The 19,744-nt window shown below is 42.1% G+C and overlaps 1 protein-coding gene across 6 annotated transcripts in view; it reads right to left on the reverse strand.

Annotated features, from left to right (window-relative positions):
* The window catches only part of sec31a (SEC31 homolog A, COPII coat complex component), an 82,042-nt gene that overhangs the window by 27,547 nt on the left and 34,751 nt on the right, over positions 1-19,744 (reverse strand). For 5 of the 6 annotated variants that reach the window (XM_073065019.1, XM_073065013.1, XM_073065018.1 and 2 more), the window contains exons 11-20: positions 19,135-19,359; positions 15,056-15,130; positions 14,801-14,854; positions 10,910-10,984; positions 10,082-10,178; positions 8,379-8,557; positions 8,161-8,287; positions 6,243-6,388; positions 4,484-4,657; positions 4,066-4,248 (exon numbers count right to left, since the gene is read on the reverse strand). In XM_073065019.1, the coding sequence (XP_072921120.1) occupies positions 4,066-4,248; positions 4,484-4,657; positions 6,243-6,388; positions 8,161-8,287; positions 8,379-8,557; positions 10,082-10,178; positions 10,910-10,984; positions 14,801-14,854; positions 15,056-15,130; positions 19,135-19,359 (1,335 nt within the window). The remainder of the gene's footprint in view (positions 1-4,065; positions 4,249-4,483; positions 4,658-6,242; positions 6,389-8,160; positions 8,288-8,378; positions 8,558-10,081; positions 10,179-10,909; positions 10,985-14,800; positions 14,855-15,055; positions 15,131-19,134; positions 19,360-19,744) is intronic. The other variant, XM_073065016.1, reaches the window with a different exon arrangement.

Genomic DNA, 19,744 nt, shown 5'->3' on the forward strand with positions numbered 1-19,744 from the left:
ATGTTTAGTTCCTCTTTCCATAAATACGGCTAACTCGCCAAGTGTTTCAAGCATCTGCTGTTTATTTTTTCTCTCTATACGTAGTTGACCTGCTATATATACATTTATCTATACACTCTATACATTTATCTAATGATTATTAGATAAATGATTGAACTAAACAAGAGATGAAAAGACTACTTGGCTCTTTGTTCCAGCTCTTAAAAAGAGTGGCCCAATTAGTTTCAGTCCCCTTTCCTTTCATTACAGCATGGCAGAATGTCCCCCTTCAATTACTTATCCCCTTCTCTTTTGGAAGTTAGTAATCAATCTATTCCCGGCACCACTGACGGCAACGTTGAGGCATGCTCAGAAAAGAGTGAAAGCAGCTGGAGACGCACATGCTCTGCTGAGCTCCAGCTGTTAAGGTGCGAGTTAGCGGGACGAATCCAACTAGTAAAACATCTTACAATCGCTCGAGGTGTTCAGTAAGAATCAGAGCTTGGTTGTTGAAATAATCAGACGATGAATAAGGATGCTGAGTTCCTTGCGAAGACAAAAGACCCTGCAGCAGATTGCAGCAAGATCTGCGTCAAAAACAGAAATAAAAATACTTCAAATAATAACCAGTTTTCATATGGGAGAATAAATCATCACCCTCCAGGCAACAGTAATTTCACAATCCTCTCGGGTAGCCGGTCTGCCTGTTCTGCATCTAGATATGATTTAATTAAAGTGCATCAACCTTTTTGCACAAATCCAGTGCGAGATAAACTTCTGCACAAAATGAAGCAATCACTGTATGACTGAGCATCTCATGTTTGCGATAGGGGCTTTAGGGAAAGCACATCAACATTGGACTTGGGTTGCTGAAGGTTGAGAAAGGGGAGGGCAGAGGTCACCCCCACCTCCAGGCCCCTCTCTAACTACCGGGCAGGAGCCTACAAATTGGTTTCCTTGACGCCTGCCTGATCTTGCTTCCACCTCCAAAACCAAATGGCACGAGTAACTGAGGGCAAAAAGAAAAATCTTTAGAATTTTGAGATGATGTTGAAAATGATGCAAGCAGCATTTTCAAGAGAAAAAGGAGGTTAGCAACCTTCCTCAGATCCTTCATGCAAATTGTTCTGGGCTGGATAGTCCTAGCCATCTGACTCACTCAACTGTACAGGGTCTCAACTGGTCTGAATAGCAAAAGGCTCCTGGTGGCAGAGAAGAGGTTCTTCCCCCAAACTGCCCGCTTAATGGTGGGAATGTTGTAATTGTTATTGACTTTAATAAACAACTCCAGCATTCAGATACATAAAAATCAGAATTAACGCAAAGATATAAAGCATTTAAAATATAAAAAGCACATGGATTAAAACTTTAAAGATAAAGAAGCAAGTTATTGTCCTCCCTTTGCTTTCTACCTCAAGCCCCCAGTGAAACTGAACCCCATGGCAATGCCTGGGGATCTCAGTGAGACCAGGCCCCGGGGCTGGTGTCCTTACAGCAGAGCAAACAGGCTGGCTCAATCCTGGAAGCCCAGTAGTCAGCTCTATGCTCCAAAGTCAGTGACTTGCTTCAGCTTCAATGGCTGAATGCTGGTAGTTCCAAGTGGAACCCATACTAACGTCAGTATAATGTGGCCTTCTAACATTTACCCTTTTGATGTGATCAGTAATCCACAATGCACTGATGAAACAGACCGTTTCAATGTAATACAAGCTTGGTTTCTTTCTTTAAGAACAAGCTACTGCTGAGAATAAGCTTCATTGACTTCAGCAGGTGCTTTCTGTGACCTTCCATCTAAAGAACAGCAACTTACAATCTCCTTTCACTGAGTTTGTCTTCACACTCATATTCTATGAAGCTTTCACTCCAGCAGATTATTAATAAATATTACTGTAGAAAATATGTAAAAACTTAAAGAGAAAGTGATGTCAATGTGGACTACCCCTATTAATAACATTATTTATTACTTAGTTACACAAGATCAACATTTTTATAACAGAGGAACATATCCGAATCCTTTTTGACTGCCTACTTTTCTGTCATTTGGGATTGTTTAAAAACTCTATACAAGTTGTCATTGCATTACTTCAGTAATTTTCCTTTGCATCCTTTCCATGGGCCTGACATCTTTTCTAAACTAGGGGACACAAATGTGCACAATATTCTGTGGTTGAATAGATGGTTCACTGAGAGTTAGGATTACCATTGTAACGTCAGGGGCCCATGTTTAAATACGTTCATATTTATCCTTCATTTCTCTCTGGCTCTTCGGGTTTAACAATGTCATATAAAATTTTTATTCTCCTTTCCAACATGTTTCTGTTGAATTTCATCTGCTTATCCAGCATATTAAAAAAAAAACAAGCTTAAGGCTCTTGCGACAAATTCTCTTCAAACTTCATACAAGCAGCAGTCACTGTTTTTTCCCCCCTATCAAGCCACAATTTTCTCAAAACAAGCCAATCTATCCTTAATTAATCCACATCTTCCAATATGAATGATCCTCCTACTTTGTATTACGTCCTCCAGAACTTAAACACTCACATTCACTTTGTTGATCTGATCACCATTTCTATTTTTTTTGAACAAAGCTGAAAAAACAGCCCTCGTTCTGTGCAGTCTGTCTACATTTCTTGTTGCTTGGTAAAGCAACCAATGTAATGAAAGACCTCGCTCATCTAAGGTCCCATTGTTATAAGATGACTGGTTGATAAGATGAGCTCTTGACCACACAGTCTACCTCGTCGTGGCCTTGCATCTCATTGCCTGCCTACACTACACTTTCCTTGTAACACTTTATTTTGCATTCTGCCTTTCCCCTTGTCCTACCTCGATGTAAATTATGGTGATATAATATGGACGGCGTGCAAAACAAAGTTTTTCCCCACTTTACCACAGTACATGTGACAATAATAAAACCATTCACCAGCTCAAAGTAACCTTCCAGTCTTCAGGCAATACTTTTAAATCCAAAGGCAGCTTTGAGATTGCAGTCCAAAGCCGCCTGTTCGCATTATTACTTTAAGAAGCGTACTATTAGTCCCATCTTGACCAGGTCTTAATGCATAATAACTCTCTTATCCAACAGCGCCCATGTCCTTCCAGTTTTGTAAATGTATTTGTACAATGTCCTGTGTATGTTACTAAAAAGGGGTTCTTTGGTTTGTTACGAGAAGGGATGTTTCTTTGTCTGTTAAATGTTTCTCTCGCCGTTGTTTCGCTTTAGAATGGCTGATATGGTAATTGTATTCATTTGTTAATCAATGGGGAATGTTATTGTGTTTTGTGAGGCTGGGAACTTGGGGGAGGGGTTGCGCGGGCTTGGAGTGTGAGGAGAGTCGGGAGGAGAGACGGACGAGGAAGGTGGACGGGCGCTGGACGGCTCGTAGGACCACCGCGACGGGCGCTGGACGGCTCGTAAGACCACTGGGTGGTCCTAGGGGTGACGACGTGGCTGTCGGATGATTCGTTGATTGAGCTCCTACGATGTGCACTACACTGACTGAACTTTGATAAGTTGGCGCCTTTTGTTTTTTTCTTTCCTTGTATATATATATTGTATTGCCTAATACTTCTTTAGTTAATGTTAGTAAATTCTATAAAGTGTATTTCATAACGGTATTTGGTGTGAAGTTGATACGGTGAGCGGCGCGAGGCATAAACTCGATTCTCACAGCACCTGCGTGTACGGGAGGTGGGTTGGTGTGTGGCTGGATCTCCTTTTCCCCTAGACATATACCAGCCTGTTGGGTAAGTGTTACATATTCTTCTGTGAAAACTGGGAATATCAGACAACTACAGACAGAAGTGACTTAAACAGGGGCATTAGCAAACAAACAGATTGGGACCTGGATTTATAATATCACATAACTGGAGCTGGCAGAGCCCAGACATTAAGCTTGGCTCTTTCAGCGTAACTGGATATGACACTTCACCTTATTCAAATATCACCTCGAATGAGCACACGCCTGATTCTCACAAGGAATTTCCACCAACAGAAGACAGACATTTTTCCATTTCACTTACATCTTGAGGAACATAAAAAGTTCTATATAGGTTGCCCTAGCCTCGGGTGAAAGAGAGCCTTACCTGTGGGTAGTACTGTTGGGTGAGGGCTGAAGGTTGCGGCTGTCCCTGGCTGAGTGAGTGACCGGAACCGGCCCTGACTCTCGGCCCTTGATGCTTCACGTAAGAGGACGGAGCCGATTCCTGCCCTGCTGCTTGTTCACCCTGGGCACGGAACAGTCTGTCACGTAAATGTAGGATTGTCATCTTTAAAAAAAAAGAGAAAGACTCACGTTATCAAAACTACACAGACCACCTAAAGGTAGCGGTGTTTTCTTTTCGTGCTAGCAAGCTTGTTACTCGAAAACAGTAAACAAAAGCTTCACAGCAATAATCTAATAGACGATCAATAAAAAGATTATTCATTGTATTTCTGGTAGCAAAATTATTCTATATTGAGCGGCAGACCAAAGTCTACGAATGTAGTAACACGTCGACTTGCCTGATTTGCGTCAGTAGGCAGGTAAGATAAAGCAGCGGCCAAACTCCCCTGGGCTGCCAGCAAACTAGCATACTGACTCATCTTCTCCGCTAGGACGGCCCCTACTCCGTTACTCTGTGCTCCTTGGGTAAGTTCGATGGCTTTACGCAAAATCACTACTTTCTCAATGAGATCCTGAAAACACAGAACAAAATAAAAATGCACAACATCAAGTTCCTGGCAATGGAGAACTCTCCTCTTGTTAGATCATCGGTTGGAATGATGCACTGGGTAAGGCATCATGTCGACATTAAATAGGGTATAGTATAGGAAAGCTTGACCCATTTTTATTACATGCCCTTGCAGAGTTCCTGATGCACAGGGCTGCACCCTTTCATAATGTTAACCCTGCAGTGTTATTAACTGCTGAGGTGATCTGGCCAATATACAACGCAACTATGACCTGCTGAGGCAGCTAGTCTAAGAAACTTAGCTCCCATTCCACGTGCAGGCTCTCAGTCTCAAGAGTGCTTCTTATCCACACATCAGTGGTGAAGAGTAGCCCAGACCATTGGCATCAACCCCTCCAAGTAAACAGAAAAGTCCACATTAAGACTGGCGAGATCGTAGCCACGTTATGTCCACACCAACCTTTTCCATTTGAATAGGAAAATACATTCTTCTACGACTTAGCATAATACAGTTTCTCAAATACAGAAACTTTTTAAGAGACCCTCCATACTTGGAACTTAACACACTAGTAGTCAACTCTGTAAACCGTTTAACATTCCAACAAACGCTTTCTTAATATTGAAGCCCAATTCAAAACAACAGAAGAGAGCTACTAACATCTTGCTCAATTGCAAACGTTATGTTGTAGTGTGAAGGGTGTTGTCTTTCAGAAAGCCTATTTTTTTAAAAAAAGTCTCCCATTACCTAGCAGCTTGGGGGAATTTTAAATAAGTCATGGCATAATTGAAAGAGAAGTGAATTCTCCCAGCAAACCAATTATCTTTACTCTCTGAACCAGACCAACACCAACACATGAATTTGTCACTCACACCTCAACCTTTGTAGGTTTCTTGCTAAGTGCAAAATATTATTATTACATTCTAACACAAGATCAGAGCTAAGAGTAAGTAATCAGGGATGTTGGAGAGATAACTGATCAGATATTGTGTAAATACTTAACAAAGAGCTGTTTTCAACACTGCAAGAGGCCAATGCACAGTGCCGTGCAGTGAAGGAGTAACTCGAGCTTTCAATTCTAGCTGCCCTGCTGTTAGAAAAAGCGAGGAGTGAAACCCCACAATCTTCCCGAGGAAAAGATTAAAGAGTGGGACTGGAATACGAGACAACAAAAGGTGTTGAAATCTTCCTGTCTGGATTTGCACTAAGGCTCAACTTAGATGCTAATATTATGTCATCCAGTCTGTCTTTAGCCAGATGTTGTAACTAAATCTTTTCTGGGAAGATGGAGCTGAAAATTACAGCAATTTCATGGCATTTAAATAAATGATCATTGAACTGAACTAATAAGGATGAGCAGCCATGTGTGAAACCAGTTTGGAAGGATATTTTTCAGCTTAGCAAGTCAAAGGTAGTGCCATCTGGGACTTGTACTGAGATTTTTTTAAAAATTTAAAAAAAAACACACTAGGGAAGAAGCCCCACTGCAATGAAGTACGTCAAAACATTACTTAAAAGAAAATATCACCGTCTCCTCTTGGAAAATTAAAAACAGAACTGCATTGCCCAAAGGAATTTCAGCCAGACTAACCTGGAGAGCGTGGGGAGAGTTGCCGTTCTGAGCTCTATCCCAGCAGGCAACCAGCTTCTCCACGTTCCCGGCACAGATGTAGCACAGGCAAGCTTGAGCTTGAAGGCTGTTGTCCCCTTCACTTTCCAAACGTGCGCCCAAATAATCTTAGGTGAAACAAACAACAACATTTTTTAAAATACCTGCTTTTTGTTTAATTTACTTTCAATCTGCATATCTATCTGAGAGAGCCATTCCCAGATCCGTGGCTAAGAGCGTGACCACACGGGTCCCCGGCAGACTAGGCCATTTTCCAAACGCACCCCCCGCCCTTCAGCTTCAGCAGTGCATTCCCCGAGTGAGTGGCCGACCAACACTCATTGCGTACCGAGATTTAGAGAGTTCCAACAGACCTCATGACTGAAGTCTGCACTCCGAGGAGCAGTGCTAGTGAGAAGAGGCATGCTGATCCAAATCTCTGTTGGTGTTCTTAAGAGAGTTATACAATATATCTTTTAACTGCACTCAGCTGAAGAACTTTTACTTTTAACTCAAAAGGCAAATTTTACGTCAAGTGAAGTGACCTCTCCCAATTGTACAGAGGTACAGCTTGGAAAGAGGCCTTCAAGTCCAAACACACTCATCCCACACTAATCCCTTTCTTTTATTTTTCTCACCTTCTCGTCATCCTCTACAGATACACACCCCCCCCCCCCCCACAATTAACCAGCTAACCTGCATGTCTTTAGCAAGCAGGAGCAAACTGAAACCCGTGTCACCAGGAGAACACGCCAACAGGACCCAAGGCAGGGATTGAACCAGAGTCACTACCATTGTGAGGCAGTGACATCACCACGTGGCCACATCTAACTGACTCGCAAATAGGGAGCTCGCACCTTGGAATCTAGAGTACATGATCAGATCGGCAGATTCATAAAGTGTCTGGGGGATATTCCCATTTGACCTGTGTCCTGCCTCAGACAAGCCCCTTGCAATCCACAAACTATCACTCTTTGTGTCATCTGCCTACTGTACCTCCTACTCCCACAACCAAGTCATTAACGTACATCGGAACAGCAGGGGCCACCACTAGACACAGACACTCCGCCCATTACTAATCCAAACCTGGATCCAATTAGCCACCTCACCTGTGCCTTAAGCTCTGAGACCAAACTACCACGTGGAATCTAGTCAAATGCCTTACATAGATCACGCGTACAGACCAGCCCTCTTTGATCTCCTTAGCCATCTCCTCTATGCTTCTGGCAAATTGTGACATGGCGTTTAGGGCAGCAATGAAGGTTCTCCATCTCTGGCGGTGTTCAGGGCTTCCTCTCGGTTTTCACTACTGTCAGCCGGGAGGAGATTCAGGAATGCCGTCACACTCAGATGTATAAGGATTCTTCATTGCTGTTTCCGTAACGATTTTGTTTGACCAGTCAGGGTTGCTAGCCCTGAGATGAACCCCCAAATCTGGAGGACTGATGGACCACTCTTAGTCTGTCTACTACCCTTTGACCTGTTTGGCATGGGTGACCCTACCAAGAGCCAAAGCATAAAGCCCTGACTCCAGCCAACATACTCTCTGGGTTATTGAGGCACGCAAGCCTCCAAACCATGATAAGGTTGTGATCCTCCTGGAGGACCTCCTCAATAAACTCACAGATTTCCCTGACAAAAAGCAATGCTGGCCATCCTTGTTGCTGCCACAAGCTAAATTACACAGGGGCAATCTGTCTTCCGCAAGCTACTGTCATCCACACAGACATCGGAAATAGCGATACCAGAAATTCTGAAATAAAAACAGAAAATGCTGGAAATACTCAGCAAGTCAGTCAGCATCTGTGGAGCGGGAAACATTAATATTCCAGTTGCAAAGAATGGAACTTTATAATTGTTTACAGTCAGTCATAACGCAGGGTAAAGTGACTCTACTCACCACAAAGTGCAGCAAATTCATCAGGCCCAGCATACGTCAACAAGGCAGCCAAAGCTTCTTTCCAATTTTGAAGATCACATGACTGCAGAATTTCTTCCCAATCCCGTGTCACCACAGCATCTATCAACTAAGTTTTATATTGAAAATTTAAGAACAGAATTCTGCAATATGTATTACAATAAAGATGACATCAGTGGTCAAAAAGAGAGCCACCTCACCCTGGTGATCTTGCTATTTGTCTTGGCGAAGTATTTTTTCTGTGTCTTGGCCAGAAGTTCCTGTCCTCCGGCTATTGCTAAAATGATGGCGTCTGCCATTCGGTTATCGTGCAAGCAAAGATCCACGGCTCCTTCAAAGTTTCCCATCAACAAAGCCTGCGTGATCAACCCATCAACATCTGAGGAATGGAAAGCATTTGTCAAAATACATTCTTCTCACCAAAATGCCTTAATCCAAGCACTGGTACAGTTTAACATAAAACTGAATGACTACTCTGGGTGTACTTTAAAAGAGGCACTGGGCTCGGTCACCTATCTGTTCAGGAGGATATAAAAGACCTTGAGGCACGATTCTCACGGCAACTTCTGCTGGTGACCTGGTCAATGCTGGTCCCTCAAGCATTACCGTCAAAAGCAATCCAGTGGACAATTACTGTGTGAAGCTCATAATCTGCATTAATTAACAGCTACATTGATTCATGGTGAAGTGCCGAGTTTTAGAAGCAATCCATTTGGTGCACAGCGCCTGTGACATTCCAAAATCCTGATATGCAAATTCATTCCTCCCTTTCCTACACCAACATTTACACAGATTTGAATCCGTACCACTTGCACTATTAAGCTTCAAAACAATGGCAATCTTGTGACACAAAACCCAAGACAGATGCTCCTCAGCACATAACTGATGAGGGAAGCTTGGAGTAACTTGGAAATCTGCCACCTCTGTGGCTGTCAGAGCATCTTGACTTTTCCTTCTAGCTCACCCCCAGATTTCACCAAGTCCTCAAAAGCCTCACAAGATGTCTGCGCTGAAGCTGCAGGAAAACTCCTGCTGATAATCCAACTCAAGCTGTTCATTCAGGGAAGAGAGACCCAAGACAAGTCCTCTAAGCCACCTAGTAACTAAACCGTCATTCACCGGGCTGAAGTCAGCGCGCAAGGTTAAAGGAAATAGTCGCATTCACAGAATTTAACCTTATATTGCCTGCATGGGAGAATTTTTTTTAAATTAAATGCAATGAAAGGCTCAATTAAATCGGTACATTACAAATTTTAGAAACTGATGTTCTGAGAAATTGGTACTCTAGGAGCAAAGCAACAGGAAATAACCTCTGTCAAGAACATCCACATAGAGCCAGTAACTAGCAATGAATAGAGAAAAAAACAAAACCACATGCATTTTGTTCAAATAATATTGCACCTATTTTATCTGCAGATAAGCAGTTTGTCACTCATAGAGCTTGTACACAGACCGAGTGGATTTCCCTTAAAAAGAAACTTTACTAATTTAATGATCATTAATGATGGGGGTTGAATTCTCTGGATTTCATTGTATGGATTTAAAGCCTGAATAATTTTTGGGAAAGATATCATCTGTTTATTATTCCAAGAAAAATATTTTACGGAGCAGAGGCAAATATTCATTCTAGCAAGAGCTAATGCAGACCCAATGGGTCAAAACGACCTTTCTCCTTGCATGCTATAAATCTGAAATAATTACAGGCTTTTCTTGGAGAATCTAACAATTATATCAACCAATTTTAGGGATGCGGTTTGCTGGGTTAATTATTGAGCAAAAATGTTAATTATGCAATAAAGCATTAATTTTTGTCCTGACTTATTCACTCTATTCAATGAGAGAAAGTTTATTCTGCCATTACAACTCATCTGAACACAAATCAAACTTTGTACAAACTAATTACCTCCACTAATAGAGATACTGAATTTTGTTTCTTTCTCAACTTGCTTCTTAGATGTTGCCTTATCCAAGTCCTCGTCCTCTTCATGCTCATTTTCCACCTGTGGGCATCAAATATGAAAACACTCACAAGCGCGTTATCATTGGTACTCACATTTAAAACACAACCCATCCTATTCCATTCTCTAAAGTTTTGAAGGGCATGACTGCCGAGAGTTGTAACTCTTGAGCTGAAAATGGGTAACTGTTACACTGCACTTAGAATACAAGGTTGTCAAACACAACCCAACTCCAAATAATAATGTGCAGACCTAAATTTACAGCCCAGGCAGATTATCCTTTTCCCCGATGGTCAGGCAGTGAGTGTTGGAATCATCGGAACGTCTCAATTTACAGTTTAGTTCCATTAAGGGCTCAAAGGTTTAACTGAGTCAGCTGAGTAACAGCAAAACTGGCCTCAGTTAGTAACAGGAAAAATCAGCCATGGTTCCCAAACTGGATCACGTCAAGCAAGTCTACCGTTTCCTGCTTCCTGGAAACGTATACAGCAGCAGGAAAAGATACACTTGCCCTAAATGGCCCCTCACCACGACTTGGCGCAAGTGTCATTTACTTGAGGTACTGGAGGACAAAGTAGCCCATCAAAGTGTCAGCATCTTCGTGGAAGGAGGGAAATCCCATTTGACAACAAAATATTAAGAAAACATATTCAGATCTTAGGTCAATACTTCACATTTCCAATACCAAGCTCACGTTTCTGAATACTAGTACAACCAGCACACAATATTATCATATTCAGATTGACAAATGACAATAGGGATTAATGTGATACCTCCCCCAGGCACTGATCTTCTAAAGCAGGGCTGTCTTCAGCATTCTCTGCTGTCGGCTCAGAGTCCCTGGGAGCCTTAAAGAGGAAGGGTTAGATGACAACATCAGAAGGAAGAGTAGAAAGCACAAGCCAAGCTAGATATAACAACGTCTGGGATCAAAATGGGATAAGAAGATTATTCCACAAGTGATACAGATCATAATACCAGAGTCTGTCAGTAAAGCATGAAACTCAAACCACTGAGATACTGACATTCGTTCAGATCATCAACTGTAATGATTCTAAAGATTTACTTAAAAACATTAGTATATTACAATGCATTAGCGGTCCACAATATGATGGGGCATTGTCTTTCCCCTCCAGTCTCAGCTCCATCCCTAGGGGATGTAGGTCAATGGAAAACTATTACTTAACCCAGAACTGCACTGGTATTGATCTTGGAAGGACCACAGATGGCTGATGTGACAAACATTCAAACCCTAACCGGAGTAGTGTCACCACCCTGAAAATGAAACATAGCACCCAGTTTGTTCTGGATCTTCTCCTGTTGGAGAGAAATCGCTGCTGATACATCATTCCTCAACAATAGCTTCCCTCATATCACTGCACAAAATAATCAACCAAAAAATAAAACTATGTACTTAAAAATAAAATAGTAAGATGCTTAAATAGTGATAGTATAGTTTCAGACTCAATGCAAAGTTGAATGAGTCAGAAATGCTTAATAGACTCATATTTTGCTCCATCTATCTCGCTTCTGAGCTTTTAACATTGATGGCACTACCTAGCCTGTTGGGTTTTTATGGAGATGACTTGCTCCATACTGGAGAAGTTTTAATATTCAGTTCAAGTACACCTGATGATCAGCTGCCTCTATTTGGATAGGCCAATCAGAAAACAAAATGACTTAATTGTCCACTGTTAACATTGCCATTTTGACCCACTTGCCCTGTTTGCAACAGCCATTTAGATACCAGGATGCTGTACCAGCCACCTTTCACCTCCAAGCTTAAGACCTCCTTTGGTACAGCAGAATATTACGCCCTTGACTCTGCCTTACTATTTACTCCCCCAGAATTCAGGAGAATATTCTTAACTGCACTAATGTACTTTGCCCCGTTTACCACATCAGCCACCTTGGTATGAAACAACCCCAACTCTGTATCATCCAACCTGGATTTAAGTTCATAACACAAAGATGAAAACCATGCCCAATGAAACACCGCAACTGTTTAATCTTTAAGAAATATATTCGCTGGTTTAAATAAAGGTTTTCAACTTGTGGAATAATATTCACCCCTTGATCTGTTTAATGATGCTAATATTCAATACAAATCAGACAGATATAAATTAACCACTTTTTCAGATTACACAATTATTTGATTTAGTAATTGGTACAATTTTTAAAAAGCTACTTCATCAAATCAAAATTATGAACTGAAAAGTAGAGTGCTGCGATTGGAGAAAGAAAGTAAAGAGAAATAAAAGGTGTTCAAAATCACACATGGTTGGATATTTAAATAGGGAGAAACTATTTTCAAAAATCAGTGATTTGGTAACCAGAAAGCAAATTTAAGTTAGGTTAGAAATGAGATTTAGATTGGAAGAAGTTCAGTAGAATGCTTCATTGAGGAAGAGTGTTGAAATCACGATCCATAATGGATTTTAAAAAGAAAATTAGGAGCACATCTGAAATCAAGAATTTTAAAGAAAATAAGAAATTTATAGTCTAATTGCTTGAAGAAGGAAATTCATTCAGGGGTTAGGGACAGATTACACTATCACTCCCCAACCTGCAAAATTATACTATGAACTTTCCAACTACCCAAACTAAAACACTGCAAAAGTTAAACAGTACCAACATGTCTTCCCTAGAAATAATTAGGAAACTTTATTTCTTATAATAGTGTTAATTCCGGGAAATCAATCTTTATTTTAGTTCAAACCAAGTTGAAAGACTATAGTATAGGGTTTATCATTACTAGAGGACACGAGGAGATTAACAAATACATTGAGATGTAGAGTCATAGAAATATATCGTACCGAATCAAACCCATTGCCACCAATCCTACATTAATCTATCTTTAACCGTCATCACAACACAGCATAACTGTGACCAGTAACCAACACAAACAATGCCTTGCCAAAGGGTTTCGGCCTGAAACATCGACGGTACTGTTTTCCATAGATGCTGCCTGCCCTGCTGAGTTGCTCCAGTATTTTGTGTGTGTTGCCTGGACTTCCAGCATCTGCAGATTTTCTCTTGTCAATGACTAATCTATCTTCCTGGTTCTTACTAGTCACGACTCCTTCCAATGCCGACACCTTGTGCACCCCCTTCCCTTTGTCTCACCATTGGGAGGTAAACTACCTTCTCCACCAAGTGCTTAATTATCCCATCTTGTTAACCAATCATCAACCGATCTAACTTCTACAAATCACCACACAGCTCTTAATTGATCAAAGCTCGCACTTCATTGTCCCTGCACAAACTTCAACATAACTACAAACGTTTGTATGTTGATACAGGCCAACAACTTAAAACACAAATTCTACTTTTCCCTCTGTACCAATACTCACTCAGACCACTTCTCCAATTTATAACACCGAAATAGAGAATCTCCCATTCGCCAAACGATTGATCCTTTTTATCCCAGCCCTTGGCTTGGGGGTTCTTCCTTGCGAGTCTCCGGAGTTCCTGCTGCTTTGCATTCGAAGCCCTTTGTTCTTATAATCTTTCCTATCAGTTCAAATGCTGTGCTTCAATCTCATTGGCTCGAGGTCACCTGACTGACCTGTGTCAGGCTCCCATTGGACGTTGTCCAAGCCAGTAGCAATTTATTGCCCTTCTGCAACCGACAACTTGTACGTGCTGCCGAAGTGTTTCGGCCCAAAACATCGACTGCTTACTCTCTTCCACAGATGCTGCCTGGCCTGCTGAGTTCCTCCAGCATGTTGCGTGTGTTGCCTGGATTTCCAACATCTGCAGATTTTCTCTTGTTTGGAACTTGTAATTAATGTCTCTTTGTTCTGAATCAGCCAGTTACCAGGCTCGAGATACTCAGATCAGGCACAGTCTCCCCTGTTCATAAACCTGCAAGTTCTATCGTAGCAAAGAACCCCCTCACAAATAACTTCTTATTTGGAAATTATCTCTAGTTCTGCAGATTATCAGGAGCATCACTGTATCAACTTTATTTGCACCTTGATAGAACTATTCCTGAGTTCACAAGACAGCTCACAAAATAGAGTTTACAGAACAGCTTCACAAAACGGCAGCCCCATTCCTTCAAGCACATGGCAAGAACAAAGGCAATTGGTTTTCTACTTCCACTGTCCTTGACTCATCTGAGTTCAATGTTTTCTTCCATATTTTAAGAGCTCCATGACCAACAATCTAATTCCTCCTACTTTGGCTCACTCAGTATTTCTTGAATGTCTGTGAAAACTCTTGGAGGTGCTGGTTCAGTTTCTGATTGGACAGTTTACCTAATTTAATCCCCATTGAGACCAATGGTGAAGACTACCTGCAGAGCACAGAATGAGGCTGACCCAACGCAATCTATTTTACAATCACAGCAAAGTCATCGGTTTAACATAACAACACAGAATACTCAGGTTGAGTGGTGGGGACAGGAATCATTCAAAAGAAACTCCCGTCTGAGAAAGTTGTTAATAAACAGCAAAGAATGTTGCAACTCTAAAGGGACAGGGGTACATATTTCAGAGGACTGAGGGATTAACTTTATAATTTTTATGAAGAGCTGATACAGTTATAATGAGATGGAGGACCTCTTCAATGCAAGTTGGAAATAAGCACAGAACAGGACAATACTTTTCCCTGTTTCACAGCCAGCACTGGCAGGAATGTGTGCTTTACCCCCTCTGTACCTGATCTGATGGAAGCCCGATCTTGCCTGCCCCACTTTGCAGTGCTGACGCAATCTAGAGTAGAAATTTTAAAAAAACATCAGGGTTAAATGGTGCCAACACAAGAGAAACTTGCTCAATTTAACTAGTACTTATCATCTGGCTCTCCAAGTACATTGTTAGCAATTAATCCTTTCACAAATAGACCCAATAATTACCACAATTTTCATCCAGCCTGTCTTTTTAATCTCAGCTATTATCAAGAAATATTCTTACCTTTTCTGCAAGCTCTTCTTTTTTGTATCCGAGAAGTTCCAGGTACTTATTGCGATGATCTTTCTCAAAGTTCACCTGTGTTAAAGACCGAGAAGTCAATATGAGCACCTGTGTGTTCTACATTCTGAGCTGACCCCGGTAACCATGTTGTGTTACACAATGCAGTTAACCAGAAAATTTTAAATAATGGAGCTCAACCGATTGCAAATGTTGGATTCATTATAAATAGAAACAGGAGTCGGCCATCTGGCCCATCGAGCCTGCTCCACCATTCAATAAGATCACGGCTGATCTGGCCATGGACTCATCTCCATCTACCTGCCTTTTCCCCATAACCCTTAATTCCCCTACTGTGCAAAACTGTGTCTTAAACACATTTAATGAGGCAACTTCTACTGCTTCCTTGGACATAGAATTCCACATATTCACCACTCTCTAGGAAAAGCAGTTCCTCCTCATCTCCGTCCTAAATCTACTCCCCTGAATCTTGAGGCTATGTTCCCTAATTCCAGTCTCACCTACCAGTACAACTTTCCTGCCTCCATCTCATATATCCCTTTCATAATTTGACATGTTTCTAAGATGTCTTTATTTCTTCGACCAAAGTTCCCTGCACTGTATTCTATCTGCTGCTTCTATGCCCATTGCTCCTAATGTGCCCAAAGTCCCTCTGCAGACTCCCTGTTTCTTGCCCTTCCACCTATTTTTTGTATCATCCACAAGCTTCACTACAAAGCCATCAATTCCACCATCTAGACAATTGACATATGACGGGAAAAGCAGTCCCAACTTTGACAGAACATCTCTAGTCACCCACTGGCAGCTAACCAGAAAAGGCCCCCTTTATTCCTGCTCGTTGTCTCCTGTCAGTCAGTCAATCTTCTATCCATGCCAGTATTGTTCCTGTAATACCACGGGCTCTTACCATGTTTAACAGAGTTGTGTGCAGCACCTTGTCAAAGACCTTCTGAAGAACCAAGTAAACAACTGACACTCCATTGTCTAACCTGCTTGTTAGTTCCATAAAGAACTCCAACAGACTGTCAGGCAAGATTTCCCCTTAAGGAAACCTTGCTGACTTTGGTCTACTTTTCCACGTGCCTCCAAGTACCCCAAAAACTCATCCTTCACAATGGAAGCTAACATCCTCCCAACCACTGAAGTCAGGCTAACTGGCCCATAATTTCTTGTTTTTTCTCCTCTCCCTTCTTAAAGAGTGGAGTGACATTTGCAATTTTCCAGTCCTTCGGAGCAATACCAGAATCTAATGTCTCTTGAAAGATCGCTACTGATGCCTCCACAAATTCTTCAGCTACCTCTTTCAGATCTTTAGTGTAAATTCATCTGGTCCAGGTGACTTATCTACCTTCTGACCTTTCAGCTTCCTAAACACCTTCTCTTTAGTAATAGCAACAACTCACTTCAGCCCCTGATACTCTCCAATTACTGCCATACTGCTGGTGTCTTCTGCAGTGAAGACTGATGCAAAATACTGACGTTAGGTTCATCTGCCATTACTCTGTTCCCCCATTTCAACCTCTCCAGTAGTCCAATGTCCTCTCTTTTACTCTTTATATATCTGAAGAACTCTTTGGTATCCACTTTCATATTACTGGCTAGCTTCTCCTCATATTTCAGCTTTTCTCTCCTTTTTGCTTTTTAGTTGCCTTCTATTGCTTTTTAAAAGCTTGCCAATCCTCTAATTTCCCACTAATCTTTGCTATAATATATGCCCTCTCCTTTCCTTTTCTGCTGCCCTTGACTTCCTTCGCCTCATCCCCCCATTTAGAATACTACTACTACTTCTTCAGGACATCTCTATCCTGTACCTTCCTAATTGCCCCGCGAAATTCAGCCATCCCTGCTCATGTCCCCTTCCAGTCAACTTTGGCCAGCTCTTCTCACATGTCTCTGTAATCCTCATCACTCCACTGTAATACTGATATGTCTGATTTTAGCTTCTCCCTCTCAAACTACAGTGTGAATTCTAATATTTTAAGAACAGTGACTCCTAAGGTTTCCTTTACCTTAAGCTCCCTTATCAAATCTGGCTCATTTCACAACACCACATCAAATACCAAAGTCCCACTAACCTTTCCCACACTGAGGTCAACCACAAGCTGCTCTAAAAAAACATCTTTCAGGCATTCCAAAAATTCTCTCATTCAGGATCCATCATGAACCTGATTTTCCCAATCTACTTGCATATTGAAATCCCCTGTGCCTATTGTAATATTGCCCATATTACACACCTTTTCTATCTCCCTTTATGATTTGTACCTCACACTCTGTTCAGAGGCCTGTATACAACTCCCATTAAGGGTTTTTTTCACACTTGCAGTTTCTTTAACTCTACCAATGAGGATCCTACATCTTCTAATTCTACGTTATCTCTTAAGGATTTGATTTCATTTTTTAACCAACAGTCACCTCAGCCTCTCTGCCTTCCTGCCTGTCCTTTCAATACAGTGCATATCTCTGGATTCTAAGCTCCCAACTATGACTCCCTTCAGCCACGATTTAATGATGTCCACAACATCATACGTGCCAATCTGTAACTGTGCTACAAGTTCATCTACCTTATTCTGTATACCGGGTGCTTTCAAATGTAACACCTTCAGTCCTGTATTCATCGCCCTTTTCGATTTTGGCTCCTTGTTACACTTTAACTCACCCCATTGACTGCAGTTTTGCCCTATCATCTGCCTGTCCTTCCTGACAGTCTCACTACACACTGCCTCTGCTCGTATACCAACTGCCCCAACCCCAGCCCGATCACTCAGTTTCCCATCCCCCTGCCAAGTTAGCTTAATCGGTCCCCAACAGCTCTTGCAAACCTGCCCTCAAGGATATTGGTTCCCCTCGAATTTCTGTACAGATCATACCTTCCCCAGAAGAAATCCCAATGATCCAGATCATCTGAAACCCTGCCCCCTGCACCAATTCCTCAGCCATGCATTCATCTGTCAAATTATCCAATTCTTACCCTCACTGGCACATGGTACAGGCAGCAATCCAGAGATTGCTACTCTGGAGGTCTTGGTTTTCAGCTTCCTTCCCAACTCTCGATACTTCCTCTTCAGGGCCCTCTCCTTTTTTCTTATTTATGTTGTTAGTACCAACATGTACCAAGACTGCTCCCCCTCCCCCTTTAGAATGCTGTGGACCTGATCTGAGACGTCCCTGACCCTGGCACCTGAGAGGCAACATACCACCTGAGTGTCTCTGTAACGTCCACAGGATCTCCTGCTGTGGGATCCTTTGTCATTACTGCTGTCCTCATCTCCTCCTCCTGAGCACCAGACTTGGTGCCAGAGACTGGTTGCTGTGGCTTTCCCCAGTATCCAAGACGGTTACTTATTACTGAGGGGAATGGCCACAGGGGTACTCTGCACTGGCCGCCCGTTCCCTTTCCCTCTTCCGACACTCACCCAACTACCTGCCTCCTGCAACTTAGGGGTGACGACCTCCCTGTAGCAGGAATCTGTGCTAGGAGGGACGAGGTAAAGATTCGTCTGGTGGTAGGATCCCATGGAAGATAGCAGAAGTTGAGGAGTAACTTTAAATAATTACTCTTTATTTAAATATCCTGGCTCTTTTGCAGGGAGCAGTTACTTCATTCGGACGTCAAAATTATGGAAAGGACTTCCTTCCTCTTTTAAGATTACCTTGTAATTACTAGGGGAAGGAATGGAACATGGTTTAATCTGATAAAAGATCAAAGTGAGCAATGGATGATTCCTGACTTCCTGATTAGTTACCCTGTTGACATCCCAGTGGCCCAAGGGGATGGGGAATTCCAGACGATCCACTCTTATGATTTTCAGACAACCCCAGGGTTTTGATATTACTGGCACTATGTGTATATACCCGTTTCATTGCTCACAAATTCAAGGTATTCAAACAGGTACTGCACAACTTTCAGGTTTAAAAAGAACAATCCAGAGACTTGGTCTGGACTATAAAGTTGGAAACTGAAACCGTGTGTCTGCAGCCTTCCCCACAGCTACACAACTATATATCAGAGATCAAAAGTAATGCATCAAGAGTCTAGCAATTCCTTCTCCACTTGTTCTCACCTTTAAGAACCCCCAGACATTTCTCTCAAAGTCCGTCTGGGCAGCATTAATTTTCGACTGGCAGTACTCCACAAAACTTCCCGAGTGAATGGTGTTCTGCAGCTCATTGGAACGGTTCAGGACGTCCGACTCGGTCACCACCTGGCTGACGAACACTTGGAATGGAACCTGCTGTTGCTGAAGCTGGGGTTTTGTGTGCTGGAACGTGACCAGCTTTCCTCCAAACTGCTCCACAAGACCAGTGAAGCGTAAAATGAACGAGAGAAAACACACACTGGTTAAGTTCATTTTACAGCATTGGCAAGTGCAAAACTATAGGTCAAAAAATCAATCTAAACTACATACTATAGTATACAATTTGAACACAGCGACAGTTCCACAGCGGTAGAAACTGCGTGACCTTTGGTATTGTCTGTCCAGAGTTTGCCTGTTCTCCCTGTGACCACGTGGCTTTCCTCCAGGTGTCCTGGTTTCCTCCCAGTGGCCAAAGACAGGAGGGTTGGTAGGTCAATTGGCTACCATGTGCTGATGATGGCACAATCTGGACGGAGCTGATGGGAACGTGGCAATAACAGAGTAGATTAATAAATGGCACAAGGTCTTGTCAAGC

Source organism: Hemitrygon akajei, chromosome 13 (genome assembly GCF_048418815.1).
Source record: "Hemitrygon akajei chromosome 13, sHemAka1.3, whole genome shotgun sequence".
In the NCBI taxonomy this organism is placed as follows: domain Eukaryota; kingdom Metazoa; phylum Chordata; class Chondrichthyes; order Myliobatiformes; family Dasyatidae; genus Hemitrygon; species Hemitrygon akajei.